Source organism: Rosa chinensis, chromosome 6 (assembly GCF_002994745.2).
Source record: "Rosa chinensis cultivar Old Blush chromosome 6, RchiOBHm-V2, whole genome shotgun sequence".
NCBI classification, from domain to species: Eukaryota; Viridiplantae; Streptophyta; class Magnoliopsida; order Rosales; family Rosaceae; genus Rosa; species Rosa chinensis.
Window position 1 is genome coordinate 46,782,490 of NC_037093.1, and position 24,336 is coordinate 46,806,825.

The window sequence follows — 24,336 nt, forward strand, 5'->3', positions numbered from 1 at the left end:
TTGCCGAATTAACGGTTAATTCTTTAAAAAAAATTATTTTTTTCTTCTCAAAATATAGCTCAATTTAAAAGACTCATTTCCTAATATGTAGATTGAAATAATTTTCTACACTTCCATAGTTTTATACATATAACACATGTAATAGAAAATAACAAAAATAAAATATAAATTTTAGGGCCGGGCCGGGCCTAGCCCTTACGGGCTCAATCGGGCCGGGCCGTAGGGTAGGGCCGGGCTTTATTTGTGTGACCCATACCCTACCCTAAATAAAAAAGGGTCAGGCCGGCCCGCCCTAATGGAAGGGCCGGGCCGGGCGGGCTTAGGGCCCAAGGGCCATATGATGAGGCCTAGTTGTATCAGTTAAAGCAGAAAGCAAGAACAAGTTAATTTTAACACAGCTTGGAATCTCAGAAATTACTCAAATTAAATCAACTTGGTTTTCTCCAAATGGTATTGGGTCTCCAAGTCAAGTCACTTTCTGGAACTTTAATGAACCGACATAACAGCACTCAAGCAAGCACTCATAAAGTACAAGGAACACATAAAGTTTTATAAACAAAGGGATATATCTCCAAATAGCCCGTTGGCAATTGCCATATAAATATTGCAATAATTTGGGAATAGAGAATACAAGGAAAAAGAACTACAATGACAATATCTAGCCATTACTAATAATAATAGCTTCAGATGCATATAGCCGTTAAAAAGACTGTAGGGACGAAAAGGAGGTGCCAAAAACAGTCGACAACAAAATGGTGATGGTATAGCACCAAAATGTGGATTTGGAAACCCGTTTTAATCTCAAAGGAGTCTAAACTGCTCTAATTCCTACGGCCAATCCTTGGAGAATAAAAATGGTGAATTGGTGGAAATTAGAGTTTTCTTTAGCCTAGACGAGACCCTCTATAAAATTTGTAATATCAAGAATGAAGGGGGAGGCAATGCACCACCATCATACACCCTCCGAACTCATAGCTTAGCACCCGGGAACTTGCATGATCCATAACCTGAAGAAAGACAAAACACTATTTATAAGAAGAAAGCAATAAAAACAAATAAACAGACTGCTATTTATATAGATTATCAAGCTAATTGTATCACCAAATTATGCAACTTGGATAAATGCCACATTTTACAACTATCCTTTAGTTACTGAATCCTACTATCACAAATCACTTGGTAGTGATCTATACTACTACATTTACAATCACTCAGAGCAATTTAAACTAATTAACATTCATGCAAGTATCACATTAAAAGTAGGAAGGAAAAAGAACTCAAAAAGGTGCCCTGTTTGGAGGTGACGTTTAGAATGCACAACACTAATTCAACAATCTATTGGAACAACTCCATTTTACCATTTATATTGCACATAAGGCCTAACTACTAAAGCATATTGATCTAACTAATAACTACAGCTACTACTTATTTAATTAATGACCAAAAGAAAAAAGAATTAAGAAACACTCACTTGGATCTTTGATGGTTTGAACAGCTAGACCACCGAAGTTGCAGCTTCCACCGGCCTTCCTAAACTGAGCCCAATACGCACTGAACGCATAGCTCGCATGTTGGGCCAACGAATTGGGCTTAAAGCACTTCCCTCCGGGTTGGATCGGGTCACAAGTTTTATTCCCCTGCGAGCAAGCGTACGACAAAGCCTCTGCAACCGCAGTCTTATTGGCTCCCTTCTTAGCCAAGCACCATATCGGCCCCGGATACGGCTTATTATTCGTCGCCGGCGGCAACGCCTTGAACTCGGACTCCGGCATCCTCCCGGTCAAGTCAATCTGATACACATTCGACCCGTTCGGGTACAGCAACCCGAAATTCCGCTCCGTACTCGGACCCGGTTTCGTGTTCTCGTTATAAAGAGCGAAGATGAAGCTCGGGAGAACCACGCCCGGTCGAGCCGGCGTTCCGACCGGCGGTTTAGCCGTGAACTTTTTGATCACATTGCGGTTGTAAATAGCGGCGTTGTGGATGTTGGCGCCAATCTGGTCGTAGTCTCCGCCGCTGGGCCAACCCGTTTCGGCGATCCAGACCCGGATATCCGGGTACCCGAGTCGCTTCATCGCGAAAATTAAAGCGTCCACCATCTGATCGAAGAGGTTGTGGTACGTCAGACCCGAAACCGGGTCGGTGTACGTCACGTTGGTGGGTTCGAGTAGAGCGTAGCCCAAATCGATGTTGGTCGGATCGGAAGACCAGGGGAAGTAAGTATAGACATCGATGAAGAAGAAGGACTTGGTTTTGAACAGAAACTTTAACATGGGTTTGATGACGGAGCCGGAGATATCCGACCGGAACGTACCGTTGGACGGCGGGAACGAGGACTCGAGCACGTCCATGGCCGACGGAGTCCCGACTTTGACTTTGGTGATTCCGTGGGTTTTGAGAGCATGCTTGATTTTGCGCATTGCCGGAACCAGATTGAACCAGATGGACTTGTCCGGCGCCGAGAGGATTTCGTTTCCGACGAGGAGGTACCGGATTAGGGTATGTGGGTAGAAGGGGACTACATTGGAGCGGACCCATTGGTCCGCGAGGGTTTGATTGGAGGAAATGTTGTTGATCAGCTCATTGGGTACCATAATCGAGACTTGAAGGTCTGTGTTTTGGAGAGCCTTGAGGATTTTGGGGTTGGCATCGTAGATTTTGACTCGCTTAGCTTTGAGGGTTTGGATGAGCTTCACAGATTCTGATGGAGATGGTAGATTGTTGCCCAGCTGGCCGTAGTTCACACCCACCTTGCCCGAGAACTCTGCGCCTGTAAACAAAAACAAAACCCGGTCAGGGACATAAACCCAAATGTGGAAAACAAGTATAACCAATTTCGTGATTTGGAACAAAGACTTACTGGAAATCGAGATGATGAAGCAGAAAAGGAGAATGAGCAGGGGAACAAGACCCAGCTGCATTGTTGCTCAGCTGAACTGGAAATTATGACAAAAGAAATATGGGCTTTCTAATCTAGTCTATGGGTTTTGAAGCAGAAACAAAACGCTGTGGAGCGTAAAGATTGGATCTTTGGGCTACTTACTTACTGGGGTGGGTTTTTTTATGGGTTTCTGATGCTCTGCTCCACCTCTGTGAAAAGATATAGAAAAGGGAGAAGAGATAGAGAATCAGGTCATTGGATGGAGTGACATACTGACATATAGGTTAGAAAAGTTCAAAGCTTTTTCGATTAGAGTGTGGGACATATTTGAGGGTTTATGATGCTCTGTTTCCAGGAAGGTGGAGAAAAGCTGGAGTGATGACTCATAGCTTAAAAGGTGCAACTAGCCGTTTGAATGGTGGCAGCTGGCAACTCCATAATTTTGTAGGTCGCACAAGCTTGTTCAAGGGGTTTATGTAATTTCCAGTAATGGTACTTTTAGTCTTTTTCATTGATGACAACCTGCACTTCTTGTTGATCTAACTTAATTTGCAATTTTGCATTTACTTGGTCAATCTAGTTATGATGGAAGAAACTAAATGGTTAATGCCAAATTGGTCCATAGAGGAAGCATCCCAGTGTTCCTTCCCCCTTCCACTTTCTCGATTTTTATACTTGTCCCTTGCTTGTTACCGAAAAAAGGGACTTCACCCGTCCACGTTTAGGTCACCAATGTAGAGTAAAAATTAGGATTAAATTATGTTTAGTTGACATTGGTGCCCGAAACCTCAATTACTGTTCTTCACGTCGGCGGTCATTTTTCTTTTCCATCACTATTCTTCTTCTTCACTTCTGGTTTTGGTCAACTTGGCTATCAAAAACCATCATTTCAACCAAACCCAAAATTCAAATCACCATTTTGAGCAAGACCCAAAAACCTCAGGGTCTTAAAAAATGGTAGTTTTCAGTGAAAAGTTTCTAAATTGAGGCTTGATGTGGAGAGAAAAAGTGAGATTTGAGTGGCAGAGAGAGAAGTAGGCTGTGAAAACAAGAGGGGAGTGGTTTAGCGGCGAATTTCCGAGCTGATTGGGATCTACTTGTGTTTGGGAGATGGCGTCGGCGACGATGGAGGCGAGGGCGGATCCCAACAGAGGGAGTTGGCTTCAAAGAAGGTGAAGAAGTGATCATTCAGCTCCTAGCCTCTTACTTTTGCTCGATGTCTATCTTTGCACCGCTAAGCTAGGTCTTTGCTGGGTTTGGTTTCAATTTGGGGAGAGAAACAGAAGGGTTGTGGAGTTTGATCGGAATGAGATTGGTGGGTTGAGGAAGGAGAAAGTAGGCAAAACGAAAAGAAAAAAAAAGGAAAAAAAGAAATTAAAAAGGAACAAGAAAAAAAGAAGAAAAAGCAAAAAAGAAATTAAAAAGGAAAAAGAAAAAAAAGGAAAAAAAAATTAAAAGGAACAAGAAAAAAAGAAGAAAAAGCAAAAAAGAAATTAAAAAGAAAAAAGAAATAAAGAAAAAAAATTAAAAAGGAAAAAAAAAAAAGGAGAAAAGAAATTAAAAAAGAAAAAGAAATAACAGAGGGGTATATTGGACATTTCACCTAAGGCCAACTCCTAATTTGATGCGGGAGGGACCAATCAGACAAAAATTTTGACGTTAGAGACTTTTCAGATTAATTGAGAATGTTAGGGACTGAAACGAAAAAAGTATCATAATACAAGAACTAAACATAATTTAATCCTAAAAATTAATTATGTGTAAATTTGAGAACTGAGGATTCCGGTTGGACTTGTATGATGAAGTTAAAATATTATATTAGAACAAGAGTCAAAGACTCAAAAGGCCAACCAAGCCATGAATAAGGACTTTAGGCGTACGAGGAACGTGTTGTCCATAACAACCTGTTGCTTACGATCTGAGAAAGTGGGCATTTACCTCATTGTTTTTAAAATGGGTGTTGTGTTACTAGCACTCAAGATCTTAACTCTTCAAGTAAATTAAAGCTCAACAAACCTAAATCAGAATGTACTATATCTCATGAACTCTAAACTTACCTCACTTTAGACAAAATTTAAGTTAATCCCTAAAATTTTCCATAAACAAATCACCCAAGACAAAGTAAATTATCCATAAATAAATAAAATATATTGTCAGTTGTTTTTTTTTTTTTTTCTCTTTCCAACTAGGAATATATTGTCAATTGTTGAAACTGAATGCAGATGAGAAGAATTGATGTTGGAATAAAATATAGGGTCATTGACGCAAAACACTAAAATTGGACAAAATTATCTCACTTACCCCAGTAACAGATTTTTATTCTCTGTTACTCAATTTAACGTAGAAAGACAATTTTACCCACAGTCAAATTAATAAACTACCCATATGCCCTCTCTCTCTCTCTCTCTCCACACCTCTGCCCAGTGTCGATCCACGCCCCAATATCCAACTCCGGCGGGTCAAGTTCTTGTCCATATTTTGTTGCAGTTCGCCAGTGAGCTCGCACAAACTCGGCCCCGTCAGCCTAACCGCCGTAGTGCTGACAACGACAACCAAACAACGCGATGCCGATGGCCTCCTGGACGTCTCGCCGTCTCCTTGGCGTAGCCGATGGCCTCCTGGACGAGTCCGGTGCTCGACCGAGGCTATGGTAGAGGAGAAAGATGATTGGGTGCCCAAAGCTTTTCTCTAGGTGCCCAAATCAATTTCTCTCTTTCGTTTGTTTTTTTTTTTTTGGGTGAAATGGGGGCAGATGGCTCAGAAGGAAAGAAAAAATTAAAAAAATAAAATATAAAATTTATTGGGGCACTAGAAGTCTATTAAAGGTCTATTGCGGGGCAATAGATGTTTTGAATGTAATCTTCCCGTTTTTTTTTTCCTTTAATCAAAGTTTTATTTGTCTAAATTTCGGAAGATTAGTTCTCATTCCGGCAACTGAAAGTTCTATTGGTGGACAATAGATGTTTTGAATTGATGTTTCTCCTTGTTTTTTTTCTTTAATCAAAATTTTATTTGTCTAAATTTAGGGAGATTAGTTCTCATTCCTGCGATTGAAAGTTCTATTAGGGGGGCAATAGAGGTCTTTCGGGGGGTAATAAATCTTTCCAACGACCTATTTGGGGACATCTGGTGACGTTTTTAGAGAAGTCCAGTTGTGGCGGCTGGTGACCGGAATCCAGCGATCGTTGAAGGGAATCCGGCTGCCGGTGACCAAACTTCCGCGAAGTCTCCTATGGTTTCTTTCTCTTCCATTCTCTCTGTTTCTCTCTATGTAACAAAGGGTTGAGAGTAAAATAGTCTAAAAACTAAAAACAATATATATATATATATATATATATATATATATATATATATATATATAGGGTGGTGCTATTCACACCCCATATTTTCTATTCACACACCCATTCTATTTTTCTATTACTTTAATTCAATTTATTTTTACAAATTACCCTAACTACCCTCCTTTGCTATTGATAGGAGCATAAATGCGACGAATATAGTGTGAAATCCCTTACACTTTTCTTAGTTAATTCCTTTTAAAAAGTCAGTTTTAACTTTGTTTTCTTTTTAGGTAGTTCGTGGAGTGATTCAAGAGAAATAAGAGCTGAAAGGAAGAAACGAAGCCATGAAACATGAAGTACTGATGTAGAGGACAAATTTTGATCAACCATTTGGCCAGAAACTACAAGGGAAGTCCACGGCATTCATTGTGCAAAACAGTTGCTGCAAAGCAGAAAACTGCAGTTTCAGAATCAGCTTTCTGGGAACGGGGTTGAGGAGAAATTCTTGCACCCTTCCAGATGCACCTTTGCTGAAAGGGTCAGCGATCCTTGAAGACATGATGTTATACTTCAACTACAGCTAAAGAACTGGTCAGAAGCATCAACGAGGCAGTAGTAAATCAAGTGCAAAGTAGGCTTCCCGATAAGGCAGAAACTGTCAGCTTTTCACGAAGCTTTTTGGGAGATCTTTTCCGGCAATTTTATTGGAGTTTTTCCAGAAGGTTGTTGATCAATATAGAATATGTGATGTCATAGAACACGTGGGAGTAAAGAACCATCCAGAAACTTGTCAAGATGAAGTCGTTCCTTGTCCAAGAAGGAAGCTTCAGAGACAGAAATTGAATCCTAGTCAAAACAGGGCATTTTGGCCGAGATTCTTCTTTGGACGGATTTCCAGGGCATTTTTGGAAGGTTATTGCTGCTTAAAATATTAAGGAGAGTCCTAGAATAATTCTACAAGATTACCAAAGCTTGAAAATCATTTAATTGTGCACCAATTAAAGGAATCCTCAAGCAACAAGGGAAGGTTTTAAAAGCATTGTTGAAGAAGGAAACTAGGGCTGAACTTCTCCTATATATATTGAGCTTCTGCACACGTTGAAGATGACCACGCCTTTCACCTTCTCTTCTATCTCTCTTTCTCATTCATCCGCCACCATATTTTTCTTCTTTTTCTCTATTTGTTCTATTTTGGTTTTTAAAACAATGTGTAACTAACTATCTTTTTGTTAGGGGCAAGGTTTGAAGCCCCAATTATGTAGAACATATGTTTGGTTTTAATCTAGTTTCTTGATCTTTGGTGTGAATTGGTTGTTTATTTCTGATTGATTGAAAACTTTTGCATGTGTTTGTTTTATGGTCGCGAACATATGATTTATGCATGTAATTGGAGCTAGGTTTAGAAAATATTTCACCTAATCGTCTTGTTTTCTAATCCACAAGTATGTAAGGCTTTGGACAAAAGCTGATGTCTCAAACAACTAGAAGAGCATGCTAGGTAGGCGTTCCACACTAGACTGCAACTCTAAAATCAATCGTTTCCATGAGATCTTAATGCTTCAAATATGTTGACACTATATGTGTTGTTGATAGGATAGCGTTCTATACCTTGATTGCATGTTTGATAGGCTTAGCTATTGTGCGTTCACGTAGACTAAGTAATTAGGGAAACATTAATAAGGGACATGATCTACTCCGACTTGTTTCTTGGTTGATTTCTGTTCACACCTTAGTAATTGAAACTAGGTTAACTTAACATTGTTCGAAAGTAATTGGTGGTGGATTTCCGAGTCTCTAACGTCTTCTCCATACTGTTTTTCAAACTCTAAAATCGTTTTTGCTTTCTTATTTTCCTTTTATTTTCGTAGGAACATAAAAACCCAAAATCTGTTTCAACTTAGGATTGCAACGCACCCTTCTATCCCCATCTTGTCCTGCCATCTTTTTCCCTCTTTGACGTTTTTCTTTTTCTTAGTTTTGTTATTTTTTTTGTGCTTTAGTTAGTTTAGTTTAGTTTTATTTTGTGTGAATTATAAAGTTACCCTCAATCCCCGGCTTGAACGATCCCTGCTTACTCTATATTGCTAACGACTACATTTTGCAGGGTTAAGTTGAGCGCTTGTTTTTAGCGTATCAGCTATTCTATTTTTTTTTTCTTTTTTGCAAGTCAATCATCACCAAACTCTAAAACCTAAACCCTTGTTTTACTGTAGACGAAGACTTCTAAACTCTTTGTGATTCCTTCTTTTCTTTTCCATCAAAAACTTCTTTAGCATAGTCATTCCATCTCTCTAATGTGATGCTTTGAAGTTCAATTATGGCAGAGCAAGAAATTTTAGACCCATCTTTGGAGAAAATTTTACATCTGATTTGCAATGGAGACATGGAAGAACAATATGAATTTAGTGATCATTCAAGCCCCTTTGAATACATCATTCCTAGTAAGATTCTAACTCAAATTATTTGGTGTATTTCAATCCATTGCTCACGTTCAGTTTCTTAGCGATTTGGTGGATCTATGACCTTTAGATTTGTGTGTTCTATTCGTCTTAGTTTGATTTTGGTATGGGTAGCGTGTTAATCATGGTTTTGACTTGAGTTGATTGATAATTTTGAAGTCGTTGATGCTTTGATTTTTTTTTTTTTTTCTGGATACCTTATCACATATATAACATGCTTATACTACTGTGCTAGTTTTACATGTATTGATGTATAAGAACAAGAAACAATTGTTTCCTGCTGGCAATAAAAGCGAAAAGATGATATAACAAGGCTAAAGGCAGAGATGTTAGACACATTGAAACTTTTATTGTATTGCACTAGCATGATTTAACAAGGCTTTGAAACATTGGATCAGAGATGAACTGATCAATGTAGGATCAGATTTCTTATACATTAGATACAATTGTTTCTTGTTCTTATGAGTCTTATGCTTTCTTGTTTGGCTGTCTAGAAATTAGTATACTAGTTGACATTATATATGAATGATTATTATTTTGGTGATCTAGGTCAAGTAGAGATAAATGAAATTGACAAAATGCTTTTTTTGGTGGAAGTAAATTTTGATAGTCGGGAAGTCCTTCTTACTGCTGTTCATAAAATTGCATTCATGGAAGGGTATGTAACTGTTATAAGAAGACCAAAACCTGATAAGTGTGTGTACATTGGCTGTGTTAGAGGTGGTAAGTATCAAGACACAAGGATGGTTCCACCAGAGAAGAGGAAAAGGAAGACAACATCTCGCCTAATAAGTTGCCCTTTTGAAATTGTGGGGAGAAAGAAACCTGAAGGTTTTTGGAAGGTGGATATAAAAGATTTATCTCATAACCATGAACCTTCAAAAGATATGTCTGGGCATCCCTATTGTCGTCGGTTTTCAAGAGAGGAAATCTTGAAGCTTAAAGAAATGAGTAAGGCTGGCGTATCACCACGCCAAATAATGTCTTCACTTCGACAGAGTAATCCAGATTTGCAAACAATTTCCAAAAACATCTATAATGAAAAGTATAGAATTATGAAGGAGAATTTAGCAGGTCGTACAGTTATTCAAGCTTTATTGGAAGAACTTGGTCAAGCTGGTTTCATCTATAACATTGAGTATGATCAAAATGGTCGGTTGACTCATTTAATGTTTGCTCATCCACTTTCAATTACTTTGACTAAGAGCTATACAAATGTCTTTGTGATGGATTGTACATACAAGACTAACAAGTACAAGATGCCATTACTAGACATTGTAGGAGTCACAAGTTTCAATACATCTTTCTATTCTTGCTTTGTCTTCATGCAAAAAGAGGAAGAAGAGGACTATGCTCTAACTATGTCCAGCAGAATTTTTGGAGTTGAGGTTTATCCTTTGGTGATTATTACTGATAGAGAATTGGCACTGATGAATGCTATAAATATTATTTTTCCAAGGACTGCTAACATATTATGTGTGTGGCATATTGAGAAAAATGTAGTTACAAACTGTAAGCCTTATTTTACAGAAGAAGATGATTGGGTTGCTTCCATCTCTACGTGGACTACTTTGATCAATTCTCATGATGAATCATCCTTTAATGAAGCTTAGACTAATTTTGAAGCTGAGTACAATAAGAATGTGGCTATTCTCAATTATATCAAAGGTACTTGGCTTCCATTAAAAGAGAAATTTGTAACTGCAAGGACAGGTCAGGTTACGCACTTTGGTAATCATGCTACATCAAGAGGTGAAGGTGCACATTCAAATCTAAAGAGATATCTTCAAGTTTCAAGTGGAAGTCTTGGTGATCGTAAAGGAAAGAATTTGTCTTGCCATTGAAAATCAGTTTCATGAAATCAAAGCTTGACTCTCTAGTGAAAAAATTCGCCATCCACATAAAGTCGGGATTCCGTTCTTCAAAGAACTCGTTACTCATATATCTATCTTTGCACTTGATGAGCTACATAAGCAATATGAATTAGCAAAGTCCAACAATCTTTCATCTCAATTCAAGGGTCATTTTTACAGAACAATGGCCCTTCCTTGTGTACATATGATTAGGGAGATGAAATTTGAAGCGTTGCAATTGAACAACATTCATGAACAGTGGAGGGTTGATACAAGATCATTTGATCATGGTGTGAGCTTGGATGATGGAGATGAGATAGGTGTTCTTTTATCTAAATTCAAGTTTAAGTATGAGAGAATGCCTCTTACTCAGAAAGACAATACCAAGAGGAAACTCACTCAGTTTCTTGGTGCTTCTCTTCCATTATTACTAGAGCCTAATGTTCAACCTCATAAAGGTCGTCCATTAGGATCAAAAAACAAAAAGGAATCTAGCTCTACAAAGCGTGATCCTTAAGCCTTTGAGATAATGGAGGAAAAGTCTCGGAAATGTGGTCATTGTCAAGGTGGTGGTCATAATATTCGAACTTGTCCACTTAAAGACAAAGCTTCCAAGCCTTCATATGGTCCTGCAACTCCTACAGAGTAAAGCTATTAATGTAATTTTTTTTTTTTATCACTAATCCTTTAGTCACTTATCTTTACTGGAATTTTGGAGAAATTTGTTTGGTACTGCATGTACGTCCTTTGTTTGTTTGGTAATTGAAGTTAAAAACAGCTTTGCTGAATTTTTGAGAAAGCTGCTGATCTGCTAACTTCAAGCTCTCTATTACCCTGCTTAATGATTTCCAAATATCTTGAATTTTTGACATGTTCTTGTTCTATTAGTTTAAAAATGATATGGAAATTTTCATGTCATTTGGACCCTTGGTGAATATTTGGTGAATTTTCTAAATCGTCTGCAGTAAAATAAGGGTTTAGATTTTAGAATTTGGTGATGATTGACTTGCAAAAAAGAAAAAGAAAAAAAAAAGCAAAGGAGGGTAGTTAGGGTAATTTGTAAAAATAAATTGAATTAAAGTAATAGAAAAATAGAATGGGTGTGTGAATAGCACCACCCTATATATATATATATATATATATATATATATATAATTGGGTATCAGGGAAACCTTATTAGAGTCTTCATGGGTAAGGGGGAATTAAAAAAAACTTAATGGAGTAAGTGGGGAAAAAATCTCTAGAATTAGGGTAAATGGACAAAAACCCTAAAATATAAAAGAAAAATAAATCACGGTAACTTAATTACTGATGAAGTGATGATCACACCATAGACATAGAACATACAAAAAAATTATTTGAAAGTAAATGCTACTCCAAAATCAATGCAACTTCTACTTGCTTCTAATAAGAAATCAGTGGATTATCCAGTCATTGGGCACATATTTGTAGAGCTTGTGAAGATATTGTCACGGCCTACAAAGCATATTGTGAAGCAAGAGAAGCTTACTTTGTGGAACAAGAAGATCAAGAAGGTGATCTAGAGTGAAGGGTTGAACACTTCAAATCTGGCTAGGATCAATAGATCACCAATTCTGTTTAAGTCTTTATTTTTCCAAGAGATGTAATGGGAAATTGCCTTATATTTTGTACTAAATGCCATTGGTTTAGTTTCTCTTCAAATTAGGCTCATCCAAAGTGAGTATGATGTCTAGGAAGGTTTTGAAATAAGTGGTACTTAAGCGTGCTTTGCTCCACCGACATTTATCTACTCACATGGTCATATTTATTTTGGAGTTACCGAAAGAAGTTAAACGACTACTATTGTTTTGCATTAGCTAGTACTTGGATTAGATTCTCTTAATGGTTAAAAAACAATGATGTACTCTGTTGGCTTATGAATAAAATTTTGAGTTCTTTTCATTATGACTCAATTTTGATTCTGAGTATACTACTTTGTGACTACGATGGCTGGGCCATCAGTATTAGTTCAAGGACATGGAGTAGCCTAAGTTCCCTTTGCCAAATGACACCTTGATTACTGTCATAGAAACTCTCTATGCTCCTAGGGAAAATCGAACCCTATTGAGCTATTTGAGTCAACGGATTCCATGCAGAACGCATGAAGAGAACGGAAAAGAGTTCCTTTGCACTATCTCTAATCATTGCGAATAAAGACCTATCTTAGAGAAACGTATGTGTCTCTCTAGTGGATTTTATGTCACCACTATTAGAGTTATTAAATTCAATAAAGTTATGAGAGAAGATCTCTTGGATTTAGACACATATTAGCTTTGTCACGACATGATAGGTTATCCTAGTCATGATATAATGATCCGTCTACTAAAGACTTCACACTGACATCCATTCTTTCGAGCAAAACGAAGCAAGAATCAAAGATTGATTCTCGGACTAAGTGTGATCGCTGGCTTAGGGCTGCCACCGTCCCCTTTGATGACACCATAGTAGGCGTCACCCATGGCCATGGATGCCCATTCATACTTTTGTTAAATAAAAGGGCTAATTACTGTTTAGTACCCTGTGGTTTTAGTTCAACATCAATTCAGTCCCTCAACTTTCAATTTCATCAAAAACACCCCTGCAATATCATTTTCTCGTCCAATAGGTCCCTCCGTCGGGATTCCGTCAATTTCAGACCTTAACTGTTGACGTGGCAGTCTAACTCAGTAAAAGTGGGACCCACATGAAAGTCAAATACCGAAAATGACCCTGGCCAACCAGATATGGAAAAATCCAAAATAAACCCTAAATTTTGGGGTTAGGGAGATTTGAACCCAGACCACCATGCATGCAAAGGAATACCCCAACCACCATGCCACTTGCACGACATCGATATATGTTAAACAACATAATATATATATATATACCCAACCAGATATGGAAAAATCCAAAATAAACCACAAATTTTGGGGTTAGAGAGATTTGAACCCAGACCACCATGCATGCAAACGAAAACTCCAACCACCATGCCACTTGCACTACAATGATATATTTCAGACAATAAAATATATATATTTGTATACCCAACCAGATATGGAAAAATCCAAAATAAATCCCAGATTTTGCATTTAGGGAGATTCAAACTCACCCCACCACATGTGCAAATTTAAAACCCAACCACTAGACCACTTGCACGGCATTGATTGATTCCAAACAAAATGATATATATCAGTATAATAGATCACAACCCCTACAAGATATGGAAAAATTCAAAAATAATATACATTTTTGTTTGAAACATACCAAAAAAATGGACATGGTCTGGTGGTTGGGTTTTTCATTTGCACATGTGGTAGGGTGAGTTCGAATCTCCTCAAATCCAAAATTTGGGATTTATTTTAAATTTTTCCATATTTGGCTCTGTATACAGATATATATATATATATATATATATATATTTTATTGTTTGAAATATATCATTGTCGTGCAAGTGGCATGGTGGTTGGAGTTTTCGTTTGCATGCATGGTGGTCTGAGTTTGAATCTCCCTAACCCCATAATTTGGGGTTTATTTTGGATTTTTCCATATCTGGTTGGGTATACAGATATATATATTTTATTGTTTGAAATATATCATTGTCGTGCAAGTGGCATGGTGGTTGGTGTTTTCGTTTGCATGCATGGTGGTCTGGGTTTGAATCTCCCTAACCCCAAAATTTGGGGTTTATTTTGGATTTTTCCATATCTGGTTGGATATACAGATATATATATATATATATATATATATATATATATATATTATGTTGTTTGACATATATCAATATCATGCAAGTGGCATGGTGGTTGGGTCATTCATTTGCATGCATGGTGGTTTGAATCTCCCTAACCCCAAAATTTGGGGTTTATTTTGGATTTTTCCATATCTGATTGCCCATGGTCATTTTCGGTATTTGACTTTCATGTGGGTCCCACTTTTGCTGAGTTGGACTGCCACGTCAGTAGTTAACGTCTGAAATTAACAGAATCCTGACAGAGGGACCTATTGGAAGAGAAAAAGATATTGCAGGGGTGTTTTTGATGAAATTGAAAGTCGAGGGACTGAATTGATGTTGGACTAAAACCACAGGGTACTAAACAGTAATTAGCCCTAAATAAAATGTGGAATTGTTCAGCTTTTGTGAAATTTGAGTGAACAGAATTAGGAGGACTGGTGGGTGAGTAATTGATTACTCAAGTGTCATTGTTTAAACATAAATATGTTGAATTACTGGCCTTTGGTTACATAAGAAATTAGATGCTAAGTTTCATACATTAGTTTATTGTTTACCAAGGGTTAAGAGTGAGAATAGCTCAACTGACTACCTTTCCCAATAAAATATGTGAAACAATAAAATAAAAAAAGATTGGTGTAGATGAATCCAAAATGTAGTTTGAGCTCTGGGTATTTGAAAGTAGCAATATTAAAATGCTTGAAATTTGCCTGTGGTGCTGTGAATTCTCTTTTCGCCATCTTCTTCTTCTTTTTGAGGCAGAGTATAGACCTAGCGTTGCTACGTGCTAATTGAGAAAGTGCCCGTATTATATTGAAGCATTTTGGCTCCTTGTTTAGGAAGGCCGGCATAGTAAATTACAAATTTGTTACAATTTTTTACGTCTATAATCTCACTTCTCCATTTTAGTCCTGTACAAAAGCAAAGTATAGACCATTCGGACGGATATCTTATTCACATTAAAGTTGCAAGTAGCTCTTTAAGGAAACTTTTGAAGATGGAGGAAATGATTCTGCTACATTTGCTTATGAAAAGTGAAATAAAATGTTAAGTCTAAACAAAAAAGTTACTAAAGTTTATACTACTATTGCATTGTGAGATTCTTCAGTAGAAAGGATGAGAAAACTATAGCTTATACTGCTACTGTAAAACAGGATTGGTTTGTTTTGGTTTTGCTACTAGTTTAGTGTTTTGGTGTTATTGTTTATTATCATTTGATTCATTTTGTTGTTCTTTGTGTATGAATTTGCATAATCAGGAACTCTTGCCATTAGTATAAGTATAATTTGTGGTTGGGTAGTTTCAGGATTGTTAGTAAGTCTTAATACATTGAGTTTAGATGCTGGATTGTGTTGGAGCTAGTTACTTATTCCCATTAGCATGATACAATGAATTAGATTGGCAAATAAGCAGAAGATTTGTCTAATCATGTTTTACTTTTGATCAGCTCCTTGTCGCTTTCTTGAAATTTCCTGATTATGCATGTTGCTTAGTGTGTAGTTGATCTGGATTGACATTTGTTTTGTTCACATGTTAAATTTTGGGACAAATTATGTCAACTAGAATTGTATTCTTAGTAAGGATTTATTGCCCCAGCTTTCACTTCAGTGACTGATTAAAGACTAGTTTTTGAAATTACGCAATCATGATGCAATGAAATAGTATCGTTCCTAACTGTTGGTTATACATCAGAACAGTTTCTAACACCCTAGTAACATATAATTTCAGAGATTTGCTACACACGAAAAAGAGGAGAGATGACATATGTGAGCATCTGATGGCTACCCTAGGCATAAGTGCAGTAGCAGAACACGAGTACGAGGGCAGTAGTAGGATTAGACGATGACGAGTGCAGTAGCAGGATTGGACAAGTGCAGTAGCAGGATTGGACGAGTGCAGTAGTAGGATTAGGCGATGACGAGTGCAGTAACAGAACACGAGTAGCAGAATTGGACGAGTATGAGTGCAGCGAATGCAGTAGCAGGATTAGGTGATGACGAGTGTAGTAGCAGAACTGGACGAGTATGAATGCAGTAGCAGGATTAGGCGATGACGAGTGCAGTAGCAGAACTAGATGAGTATGAGTGTAGCGAGTGCAGTAGCAGGATTGAACTAGTGCAGTAGCAGGATTAGGCGATGACGAGTGCAGTGGCATAACACGAGTACAAGTGTAGTAGCAAGCAACATGATTTGATCGAAAAAGAGTTTGGATTAAAGAAAATAATTAAGATTTAGATATCTATGCATGAAGGTTAGAATTGTAAATGTCTTATTGACACATGACAAGTTGACAACAAAGTAATATAAAGATATTATTATCAGAAAAAAAAAAAGTAATATAAAGGAATTAGAAGTCAAAAGAAGTAATTAAAAGTAAAAAAGTAAATTAACTCATGACATGTCGCAAGCGGAGAGCAGATTGTCCTTATTTGTAAGATTTAATACTTATAAAGAGATTAGAATTAACTCATGACATGTGGCAAATGAAGAGCAAATTGTCCTTATTTGTAAAATTTAGTCCTTATATGTTTAATTCAGATGTATTTGTTAAGTAATCTTTTGTCAATAACTTATATATAATTTGTTAAAATTTAATATTTAATTATTATAAAAACGGCTGGATCAACCTAAATCGGTGTTTGATATGTTAAATAAACGAATTAACGGATTAACGAATCTGAACTATTAACGGATTAATAGATCCTTCATATTCCTAAAGTAGTTTAGCCCACGATTGCATCACGCCATATTCCTTCATCCCCCACATGTCAAATTGTTGCCGATCATCTTCATAGCGCTCAAAAAGAGCAAGCGAGTTCATATATGTTGAAATCTGGCAAATCTCTTCTTTTCTCAAAGCTTCGGGTATCTTTATCTCGCCAAACAATTCTTTACAGATATCAAACGACCGAATAAAACACTCTTCACCTGATTGAATCCAATGCAAAGCACCATTCACAAGAGTTTGTGTTTCAGCAAATCCAGGCCGAAAGTCAGCAGGTATAACTTCAGCACTCTAGACTCCTCCAAATGTCTTTAAACAAGGACCAAATCTGAGTTTCACACGAGCGGGTTGATGAAAGAAGTCTCAAAACCTTGTAGTCATTTGTACTTTCATCATAGCCAAAGGCATAGCTTTTCTCTGTCCTTGCCATTTCCATATCACCTTCGCTAGGCCTAGGCACATACACAAACCTTTGAATGCAAAGGCATAGCTTTTCTCTGTCCTTGCCATTTCCATATCACCTTCGCTAGGCCTAGGCACATACACAAACCTTTGAATGCAAGGGTTCCAAATTACTATGCTTTCTCTATGATAATCATCAGCAACAAGACATATATACGAGCCCGTTACAAGTTCCGATTACATTGACACGCTCGTTAAAAGGTATTCGTTCGGAAGCTTCAAATGGAGTTATAAGCTTGGTGTGCTCACAAAATGGAGGGTAATCCCAGTGCAACGAGAGAAGGCCACTACCATTCCTACATTCTCCGTTAGGTTCAGCATGTATCAGGAGTCGGTGGTCATCGTCTTTTCGATTGTTGGAGCGGATTGCGCGGCTGATATGGGTTTTTATGAAGGTATAGGATTGGATTATATATCTCCATGACCTGCACACTACTGTAAATCTGAATAAAGATTTGCTAGGCAACCACAGAAGGATTTCGGGAATGATTTCTTGAGAAGACTTCCAAGTCTAACTTTTCTCTTTTGAATGACATTCTGACTCTAATATGTTTTCAGTTTGTTGGATCGAGAAGGCCTTTATATTCTGACTAAGATAGCAAAGCTAGGAAATTGTTCTCCTGGTCCAAGAAGGACTCCAGTTCTCAGCAGGTTTTGAGTTGATATGGTTTATCAATCCTATCTCCTAATCATAATCAAACAAGGACACAAACAATAATAGCCTAGTATACAAGTCATCATACATATGTTTGTGTCTATATTGATTTCATTAGTATTGAAAATAGTGGCTAGTGGCTAGTTTATGGGGTTTTGATAGTTCTGGTTAGCAGATGCAGAATTTTTGCCTTACAGTGACATTATACGCCTTGGAGCTAAAGGTAAGGAAACACTATCTTCAATCAACCACTGCATGCTTTTTTGAAATTTAACATAAAGTCAAACTGAATGATATGGATCAATTTATTCCCCGATGAAGGACTTAGAAGGCGAGATCCCAGATTAGGAGATAAGCCTTACTCCTCTCTTCAAGTCTGTTGAGGAGCTCAAGAAAACAGCAACAAAAATTAACCAGTGAAAGATATCAGTTGATAATGTTTCTTATAAATGATTATATATCTCGACTTGGATTTCACAAATGTCCTAAACTTGAAGCATAACTCTACAGGAAATAGAACAAAAGAACGGTTGGCCTTTAATACTGAAAAAATATCGCTGTAATTAAGCTGGGAAGCTAAATGACAGACTAAATTAATGATGGCAGAGCTTCCATGTACAGATAAAGATTGACTATTTTGGAAGCTCATATTTGGTATGTTCCTTTTAAAGTTTCAACGGAAGTCTTTCCATTGTTCTTTCATTTGATTTTGATCGTTGATTTTAAAGTTGACTTACATAAACACCTACTTAACAGGCTAACAGTGTAAAGTTTTTGCAAACTAGCTTGCATTAGTGTGTAATGTTGCATTCCTGTTGAGCACTTTTGAATTTATGAAAGTTGGAATGACCATATTTGTCTAGCTAATTGGTGATTTTCAGGTATCTCCTGTGAATGATTGTGAAGAATGGAATGGATATCATCACTACATCAGTTAATTTACCATCAGGGAAAGGTGTGCTGTTACAGATTTTCTGGAACCAATTAATTATCTGACTGACTGGTTAAGACGTTGGTCTTCTCATGATGCTCAAATTAAGCTTATGAGCAAATTTTTTTTTTTTACTTTCTCGGCTTGAGATTTCGAGATACAGGTCAGTGAAGGGCATTGTAGTTCAACTATATAAAAGATGAGAGAAAGTTATATGTTTCTTCCAACATTTGAAAGTTCAATAATCATTCACCTATCTGCGGTTTGCAATACTTGGAAGTGAGAAAGAGCTTCTGTGGGTCATAAACTCATGCAATATCATTAGTATTCATAGTCTACTGTGAATGTTATATATGATCATTCTTTTTCTGCTTCTGGAGCTATAAGCAAATTAAGTTGCCAAATGAAGTTGCTTATACTAGCTAATCATATGGAGAAATGATGTTTATGGTCATGAAAATTGTAGAAAAGAATGCAGGGACCCTTATGAAATTGGAGCTCAGGCCTTAAATTTGTGATTGGCTGGACCGAAAGAAAAGATCTTTTTGTAGATGACTCTCAGGTACTCGTATTGTGCAGAACTGTGCAGATACAAAATTGCAATTAAATCTTCTTGTGTAGTTTGGCACTGATTCTTATAGTTCTCTGGTCTGACCGTCTGACAAGCATTAATTCAATGCTGTCTTGGCAAAGTTGCTGAAGCATTTGGGAATGATCTCAGTTACGGTCCAAGGCTAGGTCTGATTGAAGACTCTGAATCCATGAACCCAAAGGTACCTTTAACAGCAGTGGTGACATGAGTGTTGATTAAAAGAGGGCCTGTTCTTCACAAGCCAGGATCTAACACCTTTCATCTAAGAAAATGTTAGTCTTCTTAACATAACTGTAGATGAAAATTGGTTTGCAGTTAAACTGATGAAAATTGGTTTGCAGTTAAACTAAGATGTCAGACTTTGGCCTATGCCGAACAGGCTAGGGTCCTACTTCTAATACTCATGTCACTACTGCTGCACAAGCTCGCTCAAACCTCTTCACAAAGGCATAATAAGAAGTTAAAATACCAGAACATCGATCGAGGGCTTCTGAGTGATGTTCAAGGTGTAAGAGATTAAATACATAAAGTCAAGATCTAGAACTCACATGATCTCACAACATTGACCGTAAGGCGAAAAACATAAACTACATACCTTGTTCCATTGGAGCAATATGTAGTATACCAAGACGAAGCGGTTCGGCAAAGTCGTCAATCCAAAAGAAATGGTTTTTCTCTCAGCCCTTGCACCTCAAACTCTCATACATGTTTTGAGTACTTTTTGTGTGTACATAAGATGGAATTGTGCACTGGTTATATGGGGTGAGAGAGGACCAATTTCCATCAATGACTTAAGTGATTTCCATCCATCATGGAAATAGATATAGGAAATTCCCTCTTATTGATCAATTAGTCTATCAAATCATATATGGAATATACGCCATAAACACCAATTACTTCATATGATCCACAATTAAAGGAGTAAATTCTTACATTCTCCCATTTGGATCGTTAGAAAATTAGTGGTTTAATAGACGAACATTAAGCGCGCAATACAATCGATTGAATCCTTACTTTCATGTGATCATCATACATACCATTGCAAGCACCCTACTAAAGTAAGTCATGGCGGTCATGCATCAAATTGAAGTAATCCATTCCATGTACTATATCATTAGTAAACTACAAACAGTAGACAATAAGTCAGAGGTCTCTTAATGGTCCAACCATCATATCTCTAACTTATAGAGACGTTCCTGTTGTCATTCATCCAGACTCATACATGTACATTAAATGGAAAACAGGAAAATTATTAATCAGAAATATATTCATTATAGAGCTCAGAGTGTAGCAAAAATAGAACAATCATTTTACAGACAAAATTTTGAAACAGTCATGGGTTATGACAAAGACCCATTCTTTCAGCATGCTCAATGAATGCCTTTGGTCCTAACCCTTTTGTAAGTGGGTCTGCAATCATGAGTTTTGTACCTATGTTAACAATAGAGACTCTTTGTTTCTGAACATCCTCCTTCATGGCAAGGTATTCTAGATCAATTTGTTTAACACCTTGAGAATACCTATTATTTTTGGAGAAGAAAATAGCTGCGGTGTTGTCAGAATGAATTCTCAACAGCCGCGCATTCAAACGCCTCGAGGCTTGCCTTGTTGTTGGGAAGGGGATCTGCATAAGCAAACTAAGAAGCCAAGTTAGCGTCAGGAAATCTAGTCAAAGTACAGGTCCGTATACGACACTTACCAGGAGTACGGGTCAGCTTCAAGTCGGCCAACAGCTCCTAGCCGGTCAGCAAATGTAGATCAAGTAGGTTGCGGTTCCGCCAACACCCTTTTATCCTTGCTATGCGGCACTACTCCTTGCGCGTCAACGTAAAACGCAGGCCTGCTGCACAAAAACAGAAGTGATGTTAAAAAAAAAAAACAGAAGAAATTGAGAAGTCATAGCGCGTTAGTCAGCAGGGCTAGTGGCAACCTCGGATAGGTTGGAATTCCGACTTAATCCTAAATGTCGGCACCTGCTCGTTCACCCCCGCGTCATACTCCTATCCCTTGGTTGCAACATAGAAGGTCGACCGCCAGGGGGACATTGAATCCTGCAGATTCTCAATCAGCTTAGGAGCCCCCATATGACGGGTAAGGTTGACTTTTCCACTGCAACCCTGGTGCTTCACATATACAAGTTCGTAGAAGTGAAGAACCTCCGCCACGGTCAGACCTTCGCAACCAGACAGCCGCCAGAGAGAGTTCAGCGCCATCAGCAATCTCCACATGTTAGGGCAAATTTGCCCAAACGCGAGGTCAAACTCGCAAATCAAGATCTGAAGGTTAGGTAGCAGCGAAAATGTGACTCCCTGACGGACCACGGCCTCATGAACAGTGGCGTAACCCGCCGGCAGAAATGACGCCTTCTCATCCTTCGTCTGCGGACGCAACTTCATCACCCCAGGTAGGCGGAACACCCGTTTCAGCCTGTTGATAGCCGATATGGTCATCGGACCCCCTGCCTCATCAACCGGAGTACTGTCGCGAAGAACCTAGGCCGATTCTATTTCTTCCCTGCCAGCATCTTCCCCATTAGCAGAACCGCTAGTAGCACTATTGCTAGCTAGCCTCTCCTCACGCTGCTTAAGGGCGGCGATTTCCTCCCTCGCCGTCGAAATTTCGGGACGCCCACCATGAACCATAGCTACTTCCCACAGTATGGTTTGTAACGGTTCGATGTCTAGCGGTTTCATCAGTGAGGTTCCTGCAGGGGCAGACGGATGCAACAAATCAATAAAAATCCTATCTGAACCGCTGAGCGACACTTCAGACCTGGAATCCTCACTGCTCGAGATCTCTATGACGCTAGCCAGCGCAAACACCCTAAAACCCAAGTCAGTTAGTTCCAAAAGGATCTAAACTATCCCTATTGACAGATTTCATCCAAGAACACCAAGAACAACCATACCCAAAAAACCCAGAAAAAACCAAAACAATCAAACAACATATATACACCCAAAACCCAGATTCGACCATCTAGCAAATCCATAACCATCAACCTTCTGCCACAAACACCCAAACCAATCCCCAAACCCTTCTAGACCCTCAGACACACCGTAGAATGGCAACAGTTACTTCGAAGGGCAGAAGTATCAAGTGACAGAAACAACAAACAATCAAATAAACACTAGACTCAGATCACCAACTTAAAATATGGGAACTTTGTGCGCTTGAAGATGTCTGTCTTCACTTTGAGGACCCTCTTTCTTCCAAGGTCAACACCCTCACTCGACTTGCAGAACTTACTCCTCAACTCTCAGAGAGCAAAGCTTGAAGACAATGATTTAGGTTTGAAGTGTAGAAAGTGTCAAACCCCTTGGTTTCCCCCTATTTTATGTCAACATTAAGCCAATCCGGGTCGTCAACCAAAAAACGACATCACACCACAGCCGTACAAGTGCCCTACGATTGCACCCACTATCCAGATTAACCAAGCGTCGCGTCGGTTACCAACACGATATTTACTCACAATAATGGCGAAGTGACGGGCGTGCTGAGAAGACGTGCGCCTACATGCCAGCCCAATGCATGGCAGACACGTGCTAAGGGCTGTCAGATGAAACATCTATCCAAAGTAACTGTCAAAAGCAGGCATATTAATCGGCAAAGCGAGGAAGTCTCAGCTAAATGCAACACCGCTAGCTGAATTCCTCATTTTCATCTAGCAAGCGAGTCTCCGCTAAGCACAACACCGCTAGCGGATCTCCCTTTCATCTTGCAAGTGAGTCTCTGCTAAGCGCAACACCGCTAGTAGAACTCATCCCTTTCATCTTGCAAGCGAGTCTCTGCTAAGCACAACACAGCTAGTGGATCTCCCTTTCGTCTTGCAAGCGAGTCTCCGTTGAGCGCAACACCGCTAGCGGAACTCCTCCCTTTCATCTTGCAAGCGAGTTTCCACTAAGCGCAACACCGCTAGCGGATTTCCTCCCTTTCGTCTTGCAAGCGAGTCTCCGTTGAGCGCAACACCGCTAGCGGAACTCCTCCCTTTCATCTTGCAAGCGAGTTTCCACTAAGCGCAACACCGCTAGCGGATTTCCTCCCTTTCATCTTGCAAGCAAGTCTCCGCTAAGCACAATACCACTAGCGAAACTCCTCCCTTTCATCTTGCAAGCGAGTCTGCGCTGAGCGCAACACCGCTAACGGATCTCCCTTTCGTCTTGCAAGAGAGTCTCCGTTGAGCGCAACACCGCTAATGGAACTCCTTCCTTTCATCTTGCAAGCGAGTCTCCGCTAAGCGCAATAATGCTAGCGGATTTCCTCCCTTCCATCTTGCAAGCGAGTCTCTGTTAAGCGCAACACCGCTAGTGAATATCTTCCCTTTCGTCTTACAAGCAAGTCTCCTCTACGCGCAACACCGTTAGCGGAACTCCTCCCTTTCCTCTTACAAGCGAGTCTCCGCTGAGCATGACACCGCTAGCGGAACTTCACCCCTCCACCTTGCAGGCAAGAAGGTCCCTGCGACGCATCTTACCGTTGACTCTCAGCGGAGGGACTTCCGCCAACGGCGACTCCCGAGGCAATGCCTCATAATGACAACAAATGCCACGCGGCGTTGCAGTCAAGCTCTGTTCCTCCAGGACAAGTAAGGGGACATGTCAACACAGTCTTCGACAGCACTGATCAGGCACGTTGACCCCCGCCACTCGGGTATCAAAGATTGGGCTCCCTACCCAACACCCACTGCTTAGCTCAGCTCCACTCAACAAAAAATATACTGGCCAAACGGAGGCCTATATCAGCCGGGGAGTGGGGGACTCCCTGGGGGGC

The 24,336-nt window shown here is 39.0% G+C and overlaps 2 protein-coding genes across 2 annotated transcripts; one reads left to right on the forward strand and one right to left on the reverse strand.

Moving 5' to 3' along the window:
* Positions 1-529: 529 nt before the first annotated feature.
* LOC112172081 (probable glucan endo-1,3-beta-glucosidase A6) lies at positions 530-3,219 on the reverse strand. The gene is made up of 3 exons (XM_024309256.2): positions 2,861-3,219; positions 1,472-2,770; positions 530-1,007 (listed from the first exon to the last, which is right to left on the reverse strand). Exons 1-3 carry the CDS (start codon positions 2,919-2,921, stop codon positions 970-972), a joined length of 1,398 nt encoding a protein of 465 aa, XP_024165024.1. The 5' UTR covers positions 2,922-3,219; the 3' UTR covers positions 530-969.
* Positions 3,220-9,271: 6,052 nt separating this feature from the next.
* On the forward strand, positions 9,272-10,234 carry LOC112171437 (protein FAR1-RELATED SEQUENCE 5-like). The gene has a single exon (XM_024308621.1). The coding sequence runs from the start codon at positions 9,272-9,274 to the stop codon at positions 10,232-10,234; it is 963 nt and encodes a 320-aa protein (XP_024164389.1).
* Positions 10,235-24,336: the final 14,102 nt, after the last annotated feature.

Excerpts from the sequence above, each read along its gene's own strand:
- LOC112172081 (XM_024309256.2), bottom strand. The coding sequence starts at position 2,921 with ATGCAGCTGGGTCTTGTTCCCCTGCTCATTCTCCTTTTCTGCTTCATC. Across the intron at positions 2,771-2,860 it reads CTTCATCATCTCGATTTCCA|GCGCAGAGTTCTCGGGCAAG; the intron begins GTAAGTCTTTGT and ends TTTTGTTTACAG. Across the intron at positions 1,008-1,471 it reads TCAAACCATCAAAGATCCAA|GTTATGGATCATGCAAGTTC; the intron begins GTGAGTGTTTCT and ends GTCTTTCTTCAG.
- LOC112171437 (XM_024308621.1), top strand. The coding sequence starts at position 9,272 with ATGGAAGGGTATGTAACTGTTATAAGAAGACCAAAACCTGATAAGTGT.